The sequence below is a fragment of the Vulpes vulpes genome, chromosome 14 (genome assembly GCF_048418805.1).
Source record: "Vulpes vulpes isolate BD-2025 chromosome 14, VulVul3, whole genome shotgun sequence".
NCBI lineage: Eukaryota > Metazoa > Chordata > Mammalia > Carnivora > Canidae > Vulpes > Vulpes vulpes.
In genome coordinates this window covers 62,965,194-62,985,600 of record NC_132793.1, presented here as the reverse complement: position 1 = coordinate 62,985,600, position 20,407 = coordinate 62,965,194, and the positions used below count along the sequence as shown (strand labels likewise).

Sequence of the window (20,407 nt, the reverse complement as noted above, 5' to 3'; positions counted from 1 at the left end):
CTCCCTTTCATCAGAATGTTGCCAATTCTGCGTTTCTGTCAATAGCATTTAACCTATTTCTTTAGGTAGTCTGTCTTCTACTTCACTAAAGTAACGGAGACCTTCATTTAAAGCACATTCCTATTAACACACACAACACATACACATATAACCTCTCACATACAATAGAACCACGGTTTGCATCCCCACCATTGTAGCCAGGTAGAAATGTGCCACCACATCTCCTGCTACAGTTAGCATGGGGACGAATGACCCCAGCTCTCATCCCCTGCATCTCCCACATGCTCAGGTCATGCTTGTCTCAAGTGTCTGAGAACAATGGAGGTACTAGGGCCATTCCTGCAGGGTATGAGACTCTTCTGGTATGTGACCTTAGGTCATGGAGTTCTCACAGGCCTTGTCCAAACCTTATTAGAACTACCTTGCTACCCCAGACTCTTTCTACCCAATCCTCCTTCCCCCTCTCCTTTCCCAGCTGTCAGATCAACAACATGGTCTGAAGGTCTGCTGGCCGACCCTTCCCCCCTCCACTTTATCCTTCATGTGCAGCTCTCCCAAAAAACTTCTTGCACCTTTAATCTATCTGGCATCTATCCCCTTAGAGGATTTGAAAGGACACACTCGCTCTGAAGAAATGGTAAGCTTCATTCCTCACAACCTCAAGAAAATCTGGGCCCCACGGTCTTTAAAGAGAACCCATCATACCTAACCTTTATGCAAATTAGGAACAGATTTAAACAAGACCCCAGGCTTCTATGGGAATGGCTTTTCTGTTTGTGATGCATAATCTCTCTCTCAGCCTTTAGTCACAGTCTCCAACCTGGCCTTCTCTTTTTGTAATCATCCTGTCCCACCACCTGAGAGAGGAGTGGTGAACCAAATCTGAGCACTGTCACTTAGCACTCTGTGCTGGGTGCCTGAGGGCTCTTATCAGGAAAACTATGGTAATAGGGTGCCTCATTTATAATGTTATTTTAAGGACTTATAGTCAAATATGTGTATGCAATTCACTTAAATTATGCCAGCCAGGTGGCAAGTCCTCTCCACATTTGCTGTCTTCATTATCATCTGTAGTGTTACAGTGAATATACAGCTAATTTAAAAAATTGACCAAAGAATACACATTCCCAGTTAAATGATGAAGATCTAATGTATGGCATGGGGATTATAATTACTACTGTATTATATACTTGCAAGTTGCTAAGACAGTAGATCTTAAATATTCCTCCCACAAAAATGCTATGGCAACGATGTGCTGATATGAAAGTGTTAGCTAGTGCTACCGTGGTGATCGATTTTATAATACATAGGTGTATCGAAGCAACACCAACACACTGCACAACTCAAACTTTCACAATGTTAGGTGTCAAGTGTAGCTCAATGAAGCTGGAAAAAAAATCCTGACTGGGAATATGGTGTAACAGATAAAGCACGAGATACAGAGTCAGAAGACTTCATTTTAAGTGGCATCTCGAACTTGTGACCTTGAATCTGTGACCTTGGATATGTCCTTTAATGTTTTGCAACCTCACTGGTACCTGTCTCTTATTACATAGTTCTTGTGAGGGTCAGAGGAAAAGATCTGTGGGAAAGTACTTTACCCACCAGAAAGGACAACATGGAGAAGTTACCAAATAGAAAACGATACACAGGTATCAGTTAGTTAGGTTGATGTAGGGAAGCCTGAATTCCTGGAAATCCTGAGGATCACAGGGTTAAATTTTCATATCCTAAATACACTTTAGACATGCTGCTTTGGGATTTGAGGATGAGAGGGAAGCCTGCTCCTGTTTGAGAACACACTGATGATGGGTAGAGAGCCACTGATTGTCTGAGGCCCTGCCTTTGGGGCGAGGTGGGAAAAAAGTGGTTTTTTGTTTTTTTAACAGAGCTAGAGCATGAAAAATTCCCAGATTTGAATGCCACGGCATATGTAATATATGTAATGGCTCAGCGATGTGTGTTTCTAAAATCAGCTTCCCTTTTTTCTTAAACCCACCTTTCCATAACCAGGCAGCCTGCTGCTGCATCAGGAATTTACTGCTGTGAGCAACCATAAACATTGCGCTAATGGCAGCGCTGCCTGAGGATGGACATTGCAGAGTGCAGTGTGTGCAGTTAAAGGCCACAGACGGTATTTTCTACTCTCTGCACACCACAGGGCACACACATTATCATCTGATTTAGCGTAAAGGTCCTTTAATAATTATTATTATTAAAAGCAAACAATCAACTCCACAAATCAAGAGCTCTTTTCAAACATGGGTTCTAATCTTTGTTTCCTCTCAGATGTATGGTTATTGTCCACCTGGAAAGGCCCCAAAGTGATAGCCAGAAATCTGCCACCACCACCCCTTCTGCTGTTCCTGCCATCGTATTTAATTGTGTTTGCTCAACTCGAAGCCAAACTCATATGCAGTATATTTAGATGGTTAAAATAGCATAGCATTCCTCTGTATTCACAGATTATTTTCAACACCACAATTCTTGGGAATTAGTCTGGAATAAATAAGGTAAAGCAACATAAATTTGTTCCAGTGACAAAGAAAACAATATCAAAATGGCAATCTGGAGATTCGCCATGAATGAAGGAATATACAGTGTCCCTTCTGGTGAACTCTCCTGCAAATGCAATCACTGTCTCATTTGCTAGTCTGGATTTATTTTAAAGTGAGTGAGAAAGAAATCAAGAAACTAATAGTAAGAAACTGATTCAAAAGATCAATGTATGATCACTGTACTTACTCTTACATAGCATTAAAGGTAAAGGCGTAGAACTGATATATATGTTGATTTTCTGAACCTCTAAGGAGCCTTTTTTCCCCACAATGGCAAACTTTCTAAATTGAAAAACATCTATCATTAATACATATTCAGGATCTCTCTCTGAGGTCTCAGCTACTACATTTTTTTTCCCCCAAATGCGTTGAAAATCACAACTTTACAAAGGCTTGGTTGGATACTTTTGTCAGCTAACTCTACCTCAAATTTTTCAACTTGTATTTTTAGTATCACTTAATGAATACTAACCCCATCATCCAAATGTCAAAATATTTCTGAATCATGAAGTTAAGAATAGACCTTGTTGCTAAACAGGTTAGGACTTGAACTGGATCAATTAACTAAAAATAAAGACCAGGGTTCCATGCTTTTAATCTGACCCAACTATCACATAATAATAAAATCAGGAATTTTTAAACATACAGAGAGCTTAATTAGATTTTCATTTAAATTTGGAAAATGAAGAGAATGAACATGCACATATTTTTTTTTTTTTACTTAAGATTTTCCAGAGTATGATTTTCATTTCTACATGACCATTGATCCAACCTCACATTTAGAGAATGCCAACTCTGCGCTTATCTGTCAGGGGCTGACTTTTTCTCTGTACTCTTATTTCTCATTTGCCTTTTAATTAATTCAACAAATATTACTCAAAATCTCTTGCATGCCCAATGGATGTTCTAGGTACTGAAGACACGGTTGGAGTAAGACAGGTAAGGTGCAATTCTCATGGAATTTATTTTCCACCCTGGGAAGCAGGATTAGGAGACAACAACCAAACAGAAAGTAAGATCTCAGAGACTGGTAACTCATTTAAGACAGTACAGGAGAGTAGAATGCCCGGGTGACCTGGAAGGTAACTTTAGATGAGTGATAAGGAAAGGCTTCTTTAAGGAGCTAACAGGTACTCCAGGTAGACAAGATGGCAGCAACCATGGGAAGAGCTGAGGGAACTGTAAATACAAAGGCCTTAAAATGAGAAAGAGCTTGGAGAATCCCAACAGGAAGAAGACCATGAATTTAGACTATCATGAAATGGGGAGAAGTGTTTTGAGATGAGGCCTGACAGGGAGCAGAAGGCACATCAAGTACTCAGGTCGCCACTTTAAGATCTGTTCTGGGGGTGCCTGGGTGGCTCAGCTGATTAAGCATCAGTCTCTTGGTTTCTACTCAGGTCAAGATCTCAGGGTGGTGGGAGTGAGCCACGAGTTGGGCTCCCGGCTTGGTGTGTAGTCTGCTTGGGGATTCTCTTTCCTTCTCTCTGTGCCCCTTGCATTCATGCTCTCTCTCTGTCTCTTGCTCTCACTCTCAAGTAAATAAACCTTTACTTGGGAGTGAAAAATAAAAAAAAAAAAGGATTTGTTCTGCCTTTGGAATCATCACAGAACCAGCTTGAGTAACAAATACCAGTATAGTCTCAGATACAGATACTGTTGATATCACCAGGTGATAGTTTTTCATATGTCTGCACTGTCCTTTACGTGGTCATCTCTTAAGTATCTCCTGAGCGGCTCATACAGCTCTTGGACACCTGTCCGCCCTCAATGAGCCATTGGCCCATTGCCTGATTTCTGACCTGACATTTTCTCTGAGTCTTGTTTAAGCCTGGAGGCTACATAACCTCAGTGTCAAGTATCATCTGACTTCCATCTACCACCACCAGCTCCCTGATAATCCTTAATGACCTTTATTGTCTCCCTACCAGAGGAAACAATGTGCTAGAGCTACTACTTTTCTAATTATGTGTAATATTTTCAACTTTCAAAAACATTGCCATAACCTTTAACACTCTTGATTATGTCAACAGTTTCCATGAAGTAGATGTATAAGTATTAGTTCATTTTATCTTCTTTTTTAAAGATTTTATTTATTTATTCATGAGAGACCCAGAGAGAGAGAGAGAGAGAGAGAGGCAGAGATATAGTCAGAGGGAGAAGCAGACTCCATGCAAGAGCTCGACATGGGACTCGATCCCTGGACTCCAGGATCATGTCCTGGGCCAAAGGCAGGTGCTAAACTGCGGAGCCACCCAGGGATCCCCATCTGTTTCTTTTAAAGACTTTATTTGAAAGAGAGAGAGAGGGAAAGCATGAACAGGGTGGAAGGGGCAGAGAGAGAAGCAGACTCCCCACTGAGCAGGAAGCCCAACACGGAGCTCCATCCCAGGATCTTGAGAGCGTGACCTGAGCCAAGCCATCCAGGTACCCCAACTTCACTTTAAAGATGAAGAAATCTTGGGGCACCTGGGTGGGTGGCTCAGTCAGTTAAGCATCTTCCTTCTGCTCGGGTCATGATCCTGGGGTCCTGGGATCCAGTCTCACATCAGGCTCCCTGCTCAGCAGGGAGTCTGCTTCTCCCTCTGTCCCCCCCCCCCCCCCCCCCGCTTGTGCTCTCTCACTCTCAATCTGCATGCTTGCTCTCTCAAAAAAATAAATAAAATCTTAAAAAAAAAAAAAGAGGAAATCCAAACACAAATAGGTAACTTCTATAAGTTAAGCTTACAATAGGGACTGAGAACTCAAGCATACTACTTTCCCATCTCCATCTGGTTCTGGGCGTGAGAGAGGTCTGGCTCACTTCAGGCTTAGGGTCTTAAGAGAGTAAGTCCACAGATGGTCTGCTTATGATATTAAATTTGAAGACCAGGCACAAAAGCATTTAGAGGGTGAACAGAAAGGATTCCCTTTCTCAACAATTTTCATGTATATGTATTTGAGTTCAATGTTGTTTATAACACCATGTCCTCAGACAACACTTGCAGCCCGTATATAGGCTTGACCATGGTGCAGAGACAGATTAGTACAAACATATTGCCAATTACAGACAGAAAAAGAGAACAAGTTTAATTGCTGAGTTTGAGAGAAAGAACTGAGCATATTCAGCTGAACTGCTCTAGGTTTTCTTCTTTGGCTCTGCCTACCTCCTGAAATGACAATAGTACGCAAGAAATATCACTTTGTTGAGGTAAGGGAACATCTGTAACTTTTTAGCATCTGTAACTCTTAAAGTTCAGCTCCTGTGATTTCACTCTCAAATGTATAGTTTTAAATAGCCATGTTGTCAGAAATTCAATGCACTACTTAAAAAAAAAATCAGCATTTTCAAATAAGTCTGAACAAAAAGGTCTCTTAGAAAAAACAGAAATGATTTCCTTACCTGTTCAATTAATCAAGTCCCATAAATAACGTTCTTAAAATAACTGGGAAAGTACTAAAAAATAGTTAAAACTCTGAAGTGTCCTCATCCTTCTAAGGTAGATCAGTTATGTTCATTCCAGCTTGTAGTATATAGTAGTTTGGAGTAGGCTGCTTTTCATACTCTTCTTTAAAGTTCTGAGGTTCTTATTAAGGTGATAGTCTAGCTGTTTCTATTAAATATTCATGACCTTTTTCCAAGAGAACAGTTTTGAACTGTTACTTCTGGCTAAATTTGTGGGAGTTCTTTTCTCCCACGCACTCTTGAATGTGCTCTCTCAGGGAAAGAGACTTAATAGCCATTGTCCTAATTGAAGTATATCTAAAGTTTTTACACAATAACAACAACATGCGATTTTGTTAAAAACACAAATTCACCTCAAAGTGAATATTACACATAGCAAATGCAGAAAGCTTTGAAGGATGTGTTGCCCCCAGAGTACCATTTAGTGGATTGGAAGCAGCAATTCACAGCTGAAAACTTAGTAAAATAAAATACAGCTAATCCACATGAACTCAATATTTTACAGATAGCAGGGAAAAAACTGACTCATCTTTCCTAGTTTGTTTCCAGATAGACGTTTAACATCACATAACTTCTCCTTTTACCCTACCACCACCACCACCACCACCCCGCCCCAGCTCTGGGGGACTAGTGCATGAACAGAGCGTATTCTCAACTACTACCTGTCAGGTGGTAAGCTTGCTGGGAGAAGGCCATGCCTGATGGGAAAGCTGGACTGCTCAGCTTTGTCCATGATAGGAGAGCTCCATTCAAGGGTGAAATATTAAGAACACCATTGTCACCACACATTTAAATGAAAAGTTTTACTGGCAGTTAAGCTGCCCTTTTTTAACCTCCATTTGGGAAATTACAGGATATTTTTCCCTCTTGATATTTTCTGACATGCACCTGGATTTGTCAAGGATGACTTGACAATTCTAGTATGTCATTATGATCTTTCAGGAAAAAATGGTATTTAATATTTGTATCAAAAAGATATAGAAATACTTTCTACATCATACAGATTATATAAAAAATAATCGTCATACTGAACTATAAGCAAACAAATGATACTTGAGTATAAAAAAGTGGCACACATATATATCTTAGGTGAAAATGTCGTACTAGATAAGAGAAATCCAATTTTTAAAGATTACACCTTATTGTTTTCAATGAAGACTTGAAAGTATTTTAAAATCCATGTTAATAGATCCAGAATATAAAGAAAATATTTATAGTTTTGTGCAAAATAAATTACATGTGCAGGTTCCCAGGCTAAAAGTACATTACGATTTTATTAGATTGTTCTGGAGTGTGTGTGTGTGTGTGCGTGTGTCTGTGTGTGAAATAATATGTAACTGAAGCTATAGCAACTAAGTGCCAACGGAACTGGCTTCAAAGCAAAAAATTCAATCATGACAGTTTTACTTATATGTTTCCCTGATTAGACTGGTTGATTTGGCTTGGCATTTTGTATGCATTCATTAAATTATCACAAACAAATACAAAGTATTATAATGACATCCAACCTGATAACTTTTGGTGTGTACAATGCTGAACTATTACATACACAAAGTCAAACATTTAAAATTCAGACAAAACCAACTAATTTCATGTCATAAAATTTTTTTAATGCCTCCTATAAATACTTACTATGTAAAAACAGTATTCTAAGTATACTTACATATATGACTCTCTCTGTATATCTATCTCTATATATATCTCCTTCTCCCCCCAACCAGATCCCCCAAATTGCAAATCTCATTACCTGTTTTTGAGCAGTACACTGAAGGTCATCTTATCCAGTCCCAGATAATTTGGCAGCAACTTTGACCAATTCCAGTTCCATTTTGTGATGGCTGACTGTTGATAAATGAGAATACGCTATTGTTAGTTATTAATCAGAGTTAATATGATCAGTAAATTAAAGCTCCAGCTGTGATAGACTAACTAAGAAGGAGGGGGGTCCAGAACAAGGACTTAGACAGATAACATCAATCATGTCCACAGAAGAAGGTTTTTATTCCAATAAGACAGCAATTAATTTATAAATCCATTTGGGGATGTAGTCATTATTTATAAAAATATAAATCAATTTCTTGAGTCGTTATTCTTCCAAGTGCTAATGGCATTTGCCCAACAAGTTTCCCTGAGAGGGTGACTCTGAAAAGAAAAGTGAAATAACTGGCAACTTTTTCATATATCAATTTGTAGTTTTTATTTTTTAGTATCCAGAAATGCTATGGGGAAAAAAAAAAAACCAGATTTAGAGGGGCTATGACTCAAATTACAAGACACAGCTTAGTAAGAGTATAATAGTAATGTTACTTTTGGTTAAGAAAATGCTTTAAAGGGGAAATTAGGGGGATCCCTGGGTGGCTCAGTGGTTTAACGCTTGCCTTTGGCCCAGGGCGTCATCCTGAAAACCTGGGATCAAGTCCCAAGTCAGGCTCCCTGCCTGGAGCCTGCTTCTCCCTCTGCCTGTGTCTCTGCCTCTCTCTCTCTCTCTGTGTCTCTCATGAATAAATAAATAAAATCTTTAAAAAAATTAAAAAATAAAAGGGAAATTAGAACAACCTGTAAATGTAAATAATGTTCTTTTATTCTCATTTAGTAGGTAATTTCACAACAGAGTAAGGAGAAAAATTACTGTGAAAGATAATCTCATAATTCAGAATGGAATAAAACATGCCATTTACTTAAACGAAGTGAGGATAATTTAACAGCTACAATGATTATTTATGGTTTGGAGCAATCTAATGTGCAACATAGAAAAGCAGCCAATACACTCAAAACTTACATAATATTTTTCGTTTCCAAGTATTATAGATGCTTGTATCTCTTAAAACTACACAGTTTTGATAATAAGAGTCCAGGCCAATGTTTAAAATCCTATAAGAACTATGCCCTGTCACCTGCTGATTAATGGAGCACCACAATCCTGTCGTAGAGCAGGAGGATTCTGTCCCAGGTTGTCAGCATTTGAAGGTCTTATTCTACTACAGTATTGATGACTGTAGACTAGGGTTGTAGCAGGCATGGCAAAAATATTATCTGCATCCCAAATTAGGCTATTGTTTTAATTCTTATTTTCCTCAGAGCTCTAGGTCAAGCAATCCTTCTCTTCTCCCCTGTTAGTTCAAATAGCCTGTCAGGAAGCTCTTCCCTTTTTTATTCACCAAAAGAATAAATAAAGCAAAAGCAAGTTTAGATTTCAAATACTTTGGCTTAGATATGATCTTTTCAATGTGATTGAAACAGGTAGCTTAAACAATGGCATCATCTGGCATTAAAAACGTGTGGTATTTATCATATTACCCGTATTCCAAATATCCTGACGTTGAGATCATTTGCAAATTCATTTGAAATGCAGGAATATGTTTAGGGTTATAAAAAGGGAAATTTACCTCATGTGACTTAAAATAGGAACTCAAGGCTTTGTTTATAATTAGTTGTCTACTCTTATTTTTATTTACCTTAAAAATTAGATAAGTTCATAAAAATGGCAAGGTGTTCTTTGAGTGGGTGGGTAGGCGATGGGGATGGGCAACAAGAGAGGAGACCCTTACGAAACACCTGGTTTTTCAGGCCTTCTGTAGACACAGTCGAACAGATGTTCCCTCTGCCCATGGCAAACTGACCTGGTCAAAAGTTAAACTATACAGACCAAACATATGCATCAGTTTGACAAATAGAAGGTAAAATAACTTTTTCAAAGTCAATTCACGCAGACCACATAAATAAGAACAAGGCCTTTTGCTTCTTAGCCAAAAAAAAAAAAAAAAAAAAAGCTTATAAGTATTCAAACACAAAGCATCTTTTTCCTTTATTGGTGTAAAAAAAAAAAAGATCACACATTTCCTATTTTCCACATACCTGAACTAGCATGTTTTCACTAAATGCCTTGTACACCTGGAAAGGGTTAAAGGCAGAAGGCTGATCTTCTACACTCCTCAAGGTCATCTTTAAAGGTCTGATGGGTAATGGCTTTTCCTTCGAACCATTCATAGAAAACAGCTGTTCTTTTAAATATTCCTTCAAGGGGGGAAAAAATTACAAGTCGTGATGGTGGGAAGCATATATTCTCTTTAAAAATACACTGATCAATATCCAAATCTACTCTTTCAGCACATTTGCTAGATTACAGCATATTACTTGCCTCAGGACAGAATACATTTTCAGAAGAAACACAGCAGAATACCAATCAGCACTGCAATAAACCCATCAAAAACAGGTTCACCTAATATATGGGGTAGATTATGAAAGCATCTAACGAATTCTCACATAACGAATGTATGCTCGATACATCAGAATCTTTCTAATAGGCATTGTCTTGTCATTGGTTCGTGTGTCAACATGTCCCGTTACCAAAACTTCACTTAGATGCACGATTCCTCACAGAACAAGGTGGCTCATTCATTCACTAAGTGCAGTGGTTATCTACTGTACACTCAGCAGAGTGCGGAGTACTCTGATATTCCACTGCAAGCAATCTTTCCTCTATGTAGAATTAATTATAATTCAAACTCCTCAACTCTGTTTCCATGCTGTGGACTGAAAAATATCAAGGTTCAAATGAAGCTCAACATATGTAATTCCAAGCCTCCAACTGCCAGGGGCAGCCTGGGCAAAAAAGTCTATCGACTGCTTCATATTTTATTTTCCATTCATAAATAAATAAGGTGACTGATCCTAGTCTATTTTATTGGACTCTTTTTGGACCACGACAATTTGAAAGGACTTCAAGTTTCCCATGTAAGCTATCAAATATTTACTTTTAATAAGTCATGCTAGAAATAAAATAATATAAATGTTCTCCTGATTTTCAGTATGTCAAAATCTAATTTTTTCCTCAAGAGTAGGACTAGGTTGAGAACATTAGAGCTGAAAAGGACTTCAGAGGTCATCTGGAAAACCCTTGGTACTCAAAGTCTGGCACCCAGACCAGCCGAGTCAGCTTTACCTGGAAACCTGTTAGAAAAACAGAATCTCAGGCCCCACCCCAGAGAGAATCTGACAGGAGAACAGCAGGCACCCAAAAGTTTAAATAATTCTAGCCCACAGCACATTGGGCATGTAGCTCTAAAAGGCCACAGATGAGCCTTAGATCACAGGGGTGAGTAGTAGAGTCTGAGTGAGAAGCCATGTGTTTGGTCTCGCTTCATCATGCTTTTTTCCTGTGCCTCTATAATGTAACTTCCTGAGTAGGGAATGCCCCCTGTACCACTGTACTCCCCAGGCAGGGACATTTTAGAGCCTCAAATCCTAAAAAAAAAAAAAAAAAAAAAAAAAAAAGGAATGAAAAAGAAAAGAAAAAAAAAGAAAGGAAAAGAAAAAAAAGAAAGAGAAAAGAAGAAAAGAAAGAAAAGAAAAGAAAAAGAAACCACTACTTTTCTCTGATATTCATTTCTTAAATTTGCTCACTGTGGACCACATCTCCTTAGATTAATTCTATAGCATCATTCACACACAGAGACTCCTAAGTATCCTTGGATGATAATAAAATTACCAGAAAAAGAACGTTATGCCTAGATTTACGTTCTTATACAGAAATAAAATTTCTCTGTCATGATTTCTGCAAGTAAAATTTTTAAAAGGAATAAAAGATTCTAATGAGAACACCTGCTTTATTTTGGCTAATCACAACCTGTGTCAACTGATTCCCCTTACATTGCTACATTTAGCCTTTTTCTTGTTGGTGGTGTACAATTCGAAAAAGATCAAGTGCTGTGCTGCAAGCTGGGAACACAATGGTGTTTTCTCCTTTGTTAATTTCTTTGACCTCTCTACTGTCCAGGCACTTGTCACTACCCCTTCTAAAAAAACTGGATTTTTTGTGGTGTCCCTTTAACCGTACGTACTGTGATATTCTCTTTAGAAAAGATATGTTCTTCTTTGTCCATCCTTTCTTGAACACCCTCCCTGCACAGTAACATTGAAGCTTATTTCTCTACCCACGTTCCTGTGTTTTTCTTTGAAAAGCTCCACCAGTCCTTTGACCTCAACTCCCACACTCAGTAAGCCCACCGAAGTCTCTAGTCACAACCTCCCTCATCTTTGCTTGTGGCCAGGTTCTTCAACTACCCACTAGACTTATCCTCAGACGTCCTCCCTTTATCTCAAAGACAAACATTCTTAAACTCATCTCCTCTCATAACTTTGTTATTACTCCATGGCACATTCTTTCATCCTTGTGAGGCCTTCTTTTTTTTTTTAATTTTTTTATTTATTTATGATAGTCACAGAGAGAGAGAGAGGCAGAGACACAGGCAGAGGGAGAAGCAGGCTCCATGCACCGGTAGCCCGACATGGGATTCGATCCCGGGTCTCCAGGATCACGCCCTGGGCCAAAGGCAGGCGCCAAACCGCTGCGCCACCCAGGGATCCCTTATGCTGCCTTCTTGAAGCATATTTAGCAGCACACCTGAAAACGCTCAAGACTCCTAGCGCTACTCAGCAGGAACAAGCTTCATGGAGCATTTCACCTACAGTGTAACAATGCCTTGGTATAAAAGCAGCAGTAAGCCCTACTCTGAGCACTTAGCCTTGTGTCTTTACTGAGTCTGTGGTAGTAGTAGTTGTTAGTAGTCACAAGGCAAAGGGCTCACTAATTTCTCTGGTTTAGACTCACTTCCCAGTAGGCCTCCTTCCTCCCTTGTCATGATGTTTGTCACTCAGCACAATCAGCAAGTACTTAGCTTGACATCCCACGTGATAACCACCACAACAGTAAGTGTATTCACCTGTTATGAAAGAAAAATCGTAACTTGGACCTTAATTGATCAAAATGTAGGCGGTGCCCCAGTGAAGAGTCTTACACACATCAGGCCTCACAACAGACCTGTTCAGAGCCACTGCCTCAGAGGTCCAAAAGCTCTACGAGGGGAGAACAGCCTTTCGATTTCCTGAATAGAACAGGTGGCTGACAACCAGTAAATATCCAACTTAATTTTCCTTTTGGGTGATTGCTGAGCTTGTTCATGTTAAGGGCTTTTTAAAAAGTGAACGAGTCTATCAGTTTGGCAATCTCTCCCAGCCATTACTGTTCTCAGAACTCCTGTACCACCAGTTTCCTAAAAATCTGAGGGTAATCCTCTTGCAACATCTGTTCCTCAGTAATCACCATGGTTACTTAAGGCCATCTGGGTGGCCATGTGGACCTGCCAGTGAAGACCATGACTTCGCAATGGTGGTCTTTCAGTTAGCCAAGGTCAGGAGCTCCTGAGTTCCCCACATAGAAACCCTAAACAAATTATGAGGGATCATTAGCAAATGTGAATAGGTTGTGTTACCAGCTAACAATTATATACTGAGATCCAGTGCCTCAGGGACTGGACCATTTCTCATAGCAACAAATCCCTCACATCCTTCTCGGGCGATCATTGAATGCACTATTCGATCACCTGTTTATTGACTGGCTGATTAGCTCTAGGAAAGCCAGGAAACAAAAATTTCCTTGAAGTAACTTTCAGATAGATGGTAACGGAAAGAACATTTATATAACTGAGTTGTAAAAAGCTGTGCTAGAATTTAATTCACTCCTTGGAAATTGATGGTTTTTAAGGCCTACCTCATTGAGCTAAAACACGATAGCTTCACATTATTCATATTATAGAATTTTTAGTATTCCAAAAAATAGATTCATGCATTTGCAAATAAAAACAGAATTCTAATGCAGGTACAAACGCTCAAATTAAAAACCTGATGAAGTTAGCAAACTCGTATTGTTTCAAGTCCATAGCTGACAACCTGCTCTTTACATTTTTCTGCTCAAACAAAAAAATGCCAGAGACCTGCAAGGTCAGAGGCTTAACCCATCAGACACGTAGACAAGCATGACATTGGCTCTAACCAGCGTCCACGCATTAATGTGTTTTCTTGGCTTAATCTAGCTGCCCCCGAATACGGTTCAATATTCTTCCGAAGTTTTCTCACTCTGTAAGAAATCCACGATTTCACCAGACAGGTGTGACGTCTACAGCAGAAGACGTCCATCTCTCTCCAGAAAATTCATCATTTCACAAACAGCAGATTTGAACACCAGCCTAACAGTCACAAACACACAATTCCCAAACTACACGTCTAGTCTCTACAATTCAGAACTGAACTGAGTTTATGAGCCGTGTTATTGTTTCAACCATATAAATAAAACCTACATTGTTTCGGTGAAGCTTCGCCTGTACAAATGCAGAACAGCCGGGGCTGAATAGATTCTATTAATAATGCAATATTGAGTTTGGTATTGACTTTAAGAAGTATTATCACCTCCTTGACTAACCCTTAGCTGCCAGCAGACGCTGCCTCAGGCCAGTACACACCTAATTGCTCGGTAAAAAGGCCGTTTCCCTACCTCATTGAGCCGCATGATGTGATAAATTTGCCGCAGGTACTCGCTGCCACCTGGTTTGTGGCAGATATCCAGGACCATCATGTTTATTTTCTGCTCAGTCAGTTCAAGAGCACCATCTCCTTCTTCTAAGGCTGTGCTTTGCTCTATTGTCATAAACGCACTAAGTACAAAGAAAGCACATAAGTATCAGTGGTAAAGAATTGTAAAGATGGAAAATAATCAAAGAGATTGAGTGTGCAGAGTCGATGTAAATCTCATATTCAAAGCACCATAAAGACCGCTCAAATAGGTAAGCTTTCCCAAACCGCCCCTGTGCAGAGAAACAGCGCCTCAGAACCAAGCACCTGAAAGCATTTTAAAAAATTGAATCGTTTCTTTTAAAACAGTTCTTTATTGCATTTATACTCCGATCTATAAAACATTTTCCCATTACTGCAATTGTGGAAATTGCTATAATCATGGGATGAAAACAAAACATTTCTTTTTAAGAACATGTAAGAAATAATTTGTATTTTCTCTTTGAGGATAAAAAGTATCTTTGATGCCAGAAATAGCTTTGGTAGTCTGTCTTTTGTAGATGCCTCTTTACACCTGTCTTAGAACACATTAAAGACTAATTAAAGTGTCAAAAGGGGGAGCCTATTATGCTAACTATAGGCTGGGTGCTTCCTGGCAGTGTGCTTACCACTGGGTGTTTTAAATTGGCCTTTTGACACTTGTTGCCTGTTAAAAATATATGGTCCCTCTCCTGTTTCTTCTTGGTGAGGATACCTAGCAGAAGTCACTACCCTGATGAGTCAGGAAAAGGGTCTCTTATCACACCAGGAATGTGCAACTTCCATTTGTGAGACATTTCTAAGAACAGATTCCCTTGTTATTGATTTTAAACATTATTTACATAGTGCTGATGAATGACATATATATTTTTTAGAATTCTCCAGCTATGTCAGAGCAAAAGAAATCATGATATCCAGGGGACCTCATATATATCCCACACTACTTTTCTTATTACAGTTGCTACTAGGATCATGTTAGGCTTTGCAATCGGAGTATTTTTAAGAAAAGGCATGGTTTTCCACTGTTCCTCGGACTAAATGAAATTTACTGTGGTGTAATCAGCTATATACTGCAGTTCATTACTGAGATTTTGCCATGATTATAAAATTAGTTCTGCTAAGAGTCAGTGCCGCTGACCTGAAGACTGAACCAAATGATACCCAGCTGCTGGACATTAACTTTTATATTGCTTCCACATGTAGCTTTAAAACATCTTAAAAAAAAAAAAACAACGAACTTTACAATTGTATAAGGCTTGCTAAAAATAAAACAACTCCTACTCTGTGACATATTCATTAATTAGAGTAAATCTTTAAACAAACAAAAAAGACGTTGCAATAAAGGAAGTTTGTAAATAGCTTTTTGAGGCTGCATACAGGTTGCAAGCAAGATTTCTTGTCAGGTTCTGTAGAGGCTGACATTGAAAAAGTTGAGGCCCTCTGACAAAAGAGTGTCTCAGTGTCAGCCCCTGAATTGTATCCTTTCCTGTCCATCACTGTGCAGGTGAAGCAAATGATTGGATTCAGTCAATGCTATGATTAATGAGTTCCTCTCTGGATTTGGGACTGCCTATCAATCATGTCATTAGGGAGAATGTGCCCTGAAAGAGGCAGACCTTAGCCAAGGAATAACTGCATTAATCTTAATCTGTATATGCACCCAGCCAGCCAAGTCAGGGTCACCATGATGAAAAACAATAATCTTCAACTCGACAAATTACTTTGCAAAGACAGGCATTTCTTTACTTTTTGGGCTGTGTGTTCTCCAGAATCTAAGTTGACTGTTTACAGCTTGAGTGTTACTACAAAGTGAAGGTTATTTTAATGAATAGTAATGCTTTCAGGCAGTGCGCAAGACAAGCAATGCTTACAGCTGCCACCTTTCCGCTGCAGATCTTTTCACAACTTCTGTAAAATCAAAGTTAAATCTGAATGCAAGTGAAAGAAATCGACCGAAATGATATTGTGTAGTTCTGAGATCATCTTTGCGGGGAATTAAAATTTCAATTATCTGAACAGAAGCACTATTTTAGTTTATGTGGTTACATTCTCAAATTTAAAAACAATTATGATAAACCCAAGGCAGCTCTTCACCTAGACACAGACATCAGGATTTAAAATACATTTTTGTTATGGTATAGATCTAGAAACTAAATGATCATCAGTTTGTGAGAAATATGTAGAAGTTCACTTGTAGAAGAAATAATCAATCTGAAATCAGAGTCAAGAAGTACATTCCTATAGCACCCAAATCTTGTAAGAGATAACCTACTGTGAGTTAAGAAGTCAAATTTAACTGTTTCAAATAAATATAATAACTGCAAATCTGAAATCTATATATTGATATTCAAGAAACTGAGAAAGACATAGCATTGTGCTAATTACATACTTATATAATACACATTCAGGAACTTTGGGGACTGTAAAAACATTTTTTTTTTTTTTTTAAGATTTTATTTGGGAGGCTGGGTGGCTCAGCGGTTAAGCTCTGACTTTGGCTCAGGGTGTGATCCCGGGGTCCTGAGATTGAGTCCCACATCAGGCTCCCCGCATGGAGCCTGCTTCTCCCTCTGCCTATGTCTCTGCCTCTCTCTCTCTCTCTGTCTCTCGTGAATAAATAAGTAAAATCTTTACATAGGCAGAGGAAGAGGCAGGCTCCGCATGGGGAGCCAGATTCAGGACTCGAACCCGGGATCATGACCTGAGCCAAAGGCCGACACTAAACCACCTAGCCACCCAGGTGCCCCCTGTAAAAACATTTTAAAAATCAGCAGTTCTTCATTTTGGATGCATGTTGCAACACATAGCTAATCAGCCAAATATCAGCTAGACAATTCTCTATATAGGAGGTGTTCGATGTGTTGGTGTTGTTTATAAGGAATGTAAACCAACTTTTAAGGAAAAAAAATTATTAATGGATTCTTGTATGAGGCCTCAGGTATATAACTGAGACACTACTTTACACTGATCTTATTGATAAGGGGACCCCTAAATCAGAAATATCATAGATTTAATTTTATAATCAGATCCGCTATTTGTATTCTTTTTTTCTCTCTTTATAACCACTGCCTTCGAGATGATGATATCTGGCCTTAATCTTTTAGTCATCGGATTAAAGCCTGTAAATTGGTATTGAATGCAAATATAAAGATTAAAGAGGCTGCTTTCAGAGTTACTAAGCATTTGCCCGATTGCTACTGTTATTCCTACCCACAGGACACCCCAAAAGTAAATTTCTGGAAGTCGGTATGACAAGACCGGGAAAATCATGATTAGCTACATTTTCCCATTTGGAATAGTATGAAGTCATACAAATAAGTAAAATCTCTAAAAAAAAAATTTTTTTTTAAATAAAGTCTTACAGAGATTAACACAAACCAGTAAAGAGTATTTGTCATCATAATGCCAATGAGTGCAATGTATTTCAATAGAGTTTATAAGCAACAAATGCTCGCTTGATGCATTTGTTACTAAGCTTGGTGCTAAGAACCTTATGAATCTTATTTAATTTTTCAAAACTACTCCATCAGCTTGGTATCACCACTGAAAATGAGGCTTTGAGAGATTCTATAGTTTGCCCAAGATGGCCCACTTACAAGGGATTTACATTTGTCCATCTGATTCCAAAGCCTGAATTCCTTGTCACTACCACGTACTAAGGAAAGTAGCAACTTTTGGTCATTTTCAGGCAAGAAAGTTAAAATAGTATTTGCCAGCAACATGAACAGATTGTAAAAGTATGGGGAACAGTGTGTGTGAGTGGTATAAAAAAGGGCTGGCTTAGTGATCTGTAGACCATATGAGCTGTAATACCTTTATCAATATCATGCAGTTCTAAACTGAAGACTAATTTTAAGACAGGAGTACTCTATGTACATATTTAAATTCATCAGGGACCCTTAAAGATCTTAGCAATACTACAAATCACTTAGCTCCTGGTGACAAACCTATGAGAAGGCTGACATTTTCATACCGAAACAGCTGGGTGTGTTTATAGCTCGAGTGTGATATGCCCCAGCTGCCCTATGGGATTCTTACATTACCAGATGAAAAATGTGTACTTTTTTGACAATCAGGTACACAGAAAGCAATAAAAAGCCTTTTATATCCATTAATTCCTTCTTAATTTAATCTCCATGCCCAATCCATTTATAAAATGCTCCTGGCTATCCACTAGATACCTGTTTGTGCACTAAAAAAGAATGAAACCAAATTCTCTTGGGTTTAGCTCCCACTCTTTTTAACAGAAACCTTAAGATGGTGACTAAATAGGTATAATGTTAAAAAAAAATAGGTATAATGTTTCAGTGTGTCACTGGGGTTCAAATTTTAATAGAACAAGGAACGTCTAATAATCCAGTTTTTAATGGAATATTTATCTTTTTATGCATTCATCAAAGTTCCCATGAAGTTAAAATAACCACTGTTGCCTATCAGTATTTTGTTGTTGTTTATTGGTGGTTTTGTTATTTGATGAAATTCAGGTCAAGAAAAACATCACTTTACCATTTGGTGCTCAACTTCCTTGCTTTCAACAATTGGCTCTCAATCCAGTTGGGTTTTTCCTGCTCAATGCTCTGTATGACCCTCTGGGCCATTTGATTAAGGCCACTTGTCTGCTTTCCCATGATGCTTTCCAAACACACACAGATTAAACCAAGTTTCTCTTTACTCCATCTGTCAAGGGAGGCACCTGTTAAAAGTTCCACAGTGTTTCCATCCTCAACTATCCGACATATAATTACAATCAAGTTCCAGACAAGGAGGCTAGCTTTCTTCAATTCAACAAAGTTTTTTGACATTTTTCTCTCAGACAGAGAAAAGAAGTATTTAATTGGGGGAGGCAAACATGCAATCACCGTAGGTAACTTGCTGATTACAATAGATACTGCCTGAACAGCAAGCCTTGTGAAGCCTGGAGAAGAAAGGAAAGAAAAGGTATGATTAATATTAGCATATGCATTCCGTCACTGGGTTGTTTTGAGTGTTGCGTGGGGATGTCTAATTTTTGTGGAGAAAATTGTTGAGAAGAGCAAGTGCTTGACATACTCCGACAGAACTCTACTGGGGTCGCTGCCTAAAACTCAAACCTCAGTTTTTTTTCCCTCACAAATGAAGATCAGCAAATTTAAGATTATTAATTAAACTTTTATCTATTAAGGTGGCAGTTTTAAGGGCTCAGATGTCCTCTTAAGTAACAAATGTAAAGGTACTCCTGTTGGACCTCTTTGTGGCCTTTGATACTTTCTTAAACCTCCTCTTCCCTTGGAATCCATAACAGAATCATTCTAGGTCTTGTCAGGCCTGGCTCCTCCTCTTCTCCTTCTTAGCCCAAATGTCACCTCTTCAGAGACCCTTCACTCACCACCCCATCCAAAGCATCCCTTCATGCTCTTCCCATCCCAGCTCCCCAACCTCCCTATCATTAGAGGCTATTTTGTCACCTAATAATTATTTCCTTCATTGTTCATTACCTGTCCCCCTCCACTAGTACATAAGCTCCATGAAGACACGGCAGTTTTCCCCAACACGCAGTACCTCATGTATCAGTTGTTCAATAAAGATTTGGTGAATGAATAGGCCAACAAACTGGTGCATGGTTACCATTATTACTCTTCTTTGTGTCCCATGCTAGTTCTGATTTATACTAACACCTCTTAAATGTAAGTATTGCTAAGAAGTCCTTGCCTGTTGACTGATGATTCTACACGCCCTCCTTTGCTTGGTGTCATTTCTCTGAAGAATGAACTGATCCTCCCTCTGTAGATCAGGGTGTCTCAACTTTGGCACTAATGACATTTGGGCTGGATAATTCTTTGTTGTGAGGAGCTGTCTTATGGGCTATAAGATGCTTTAACAGCATCTCTGGCCTGCACCCACTAGATGTCAAGTAACATTCACCTCAGTTTTGACAACCAAGAATGTCTCCAAGCATTGCCAAATGTCCCCTGGGTGCAAAATATTTCCTGGTTGAGAACCACTCTTCTAGATGGTTCTAGATTCTTCAGTCTTGGCCTTT

General features: G+C 38.9%; 1 protein-coding gene across 10 annotated transcripts in view; it reads right to left on the bottom strand.

Moving 5' to 3' along the window:
- Positions 1–20,407, bottom strand: part of KIAA0825 (KIAA0825 ortholog) — a 388,584-nt gene that overhangs the window by 180,259 nt on the left and 187,918 nt on the right. For 8 of the 10 annotated variants that reach the window (XM_072736775.1, XM_025992891.2, XM_072736780.1 and 5 more), the window contains 4 exons: positions 18,895–19,303; positions 14,333–14,492; positions 9,859–10,017; positions 7,751–7,845 (listed from right to left, as the gene is read on the bottom strand). In XM_072736775.1, the coding sequence (XP_072592876.1) occupies positions 7,751–7,845; positions 9,859–10,017; positions 14,333–14,492; positions 18,895–19,303 (823 nt within the window). The remainder of the gene's footprint in view (positions 1–7,750; positions 7,846–9,858; positions 10,018–14,332; positions 14,493–18,894; positions 19,304–20,407) is intronic. The other 2 variants (XM_072736778.1, XM_072736779.1) reach the window with 1 other exon arrangement.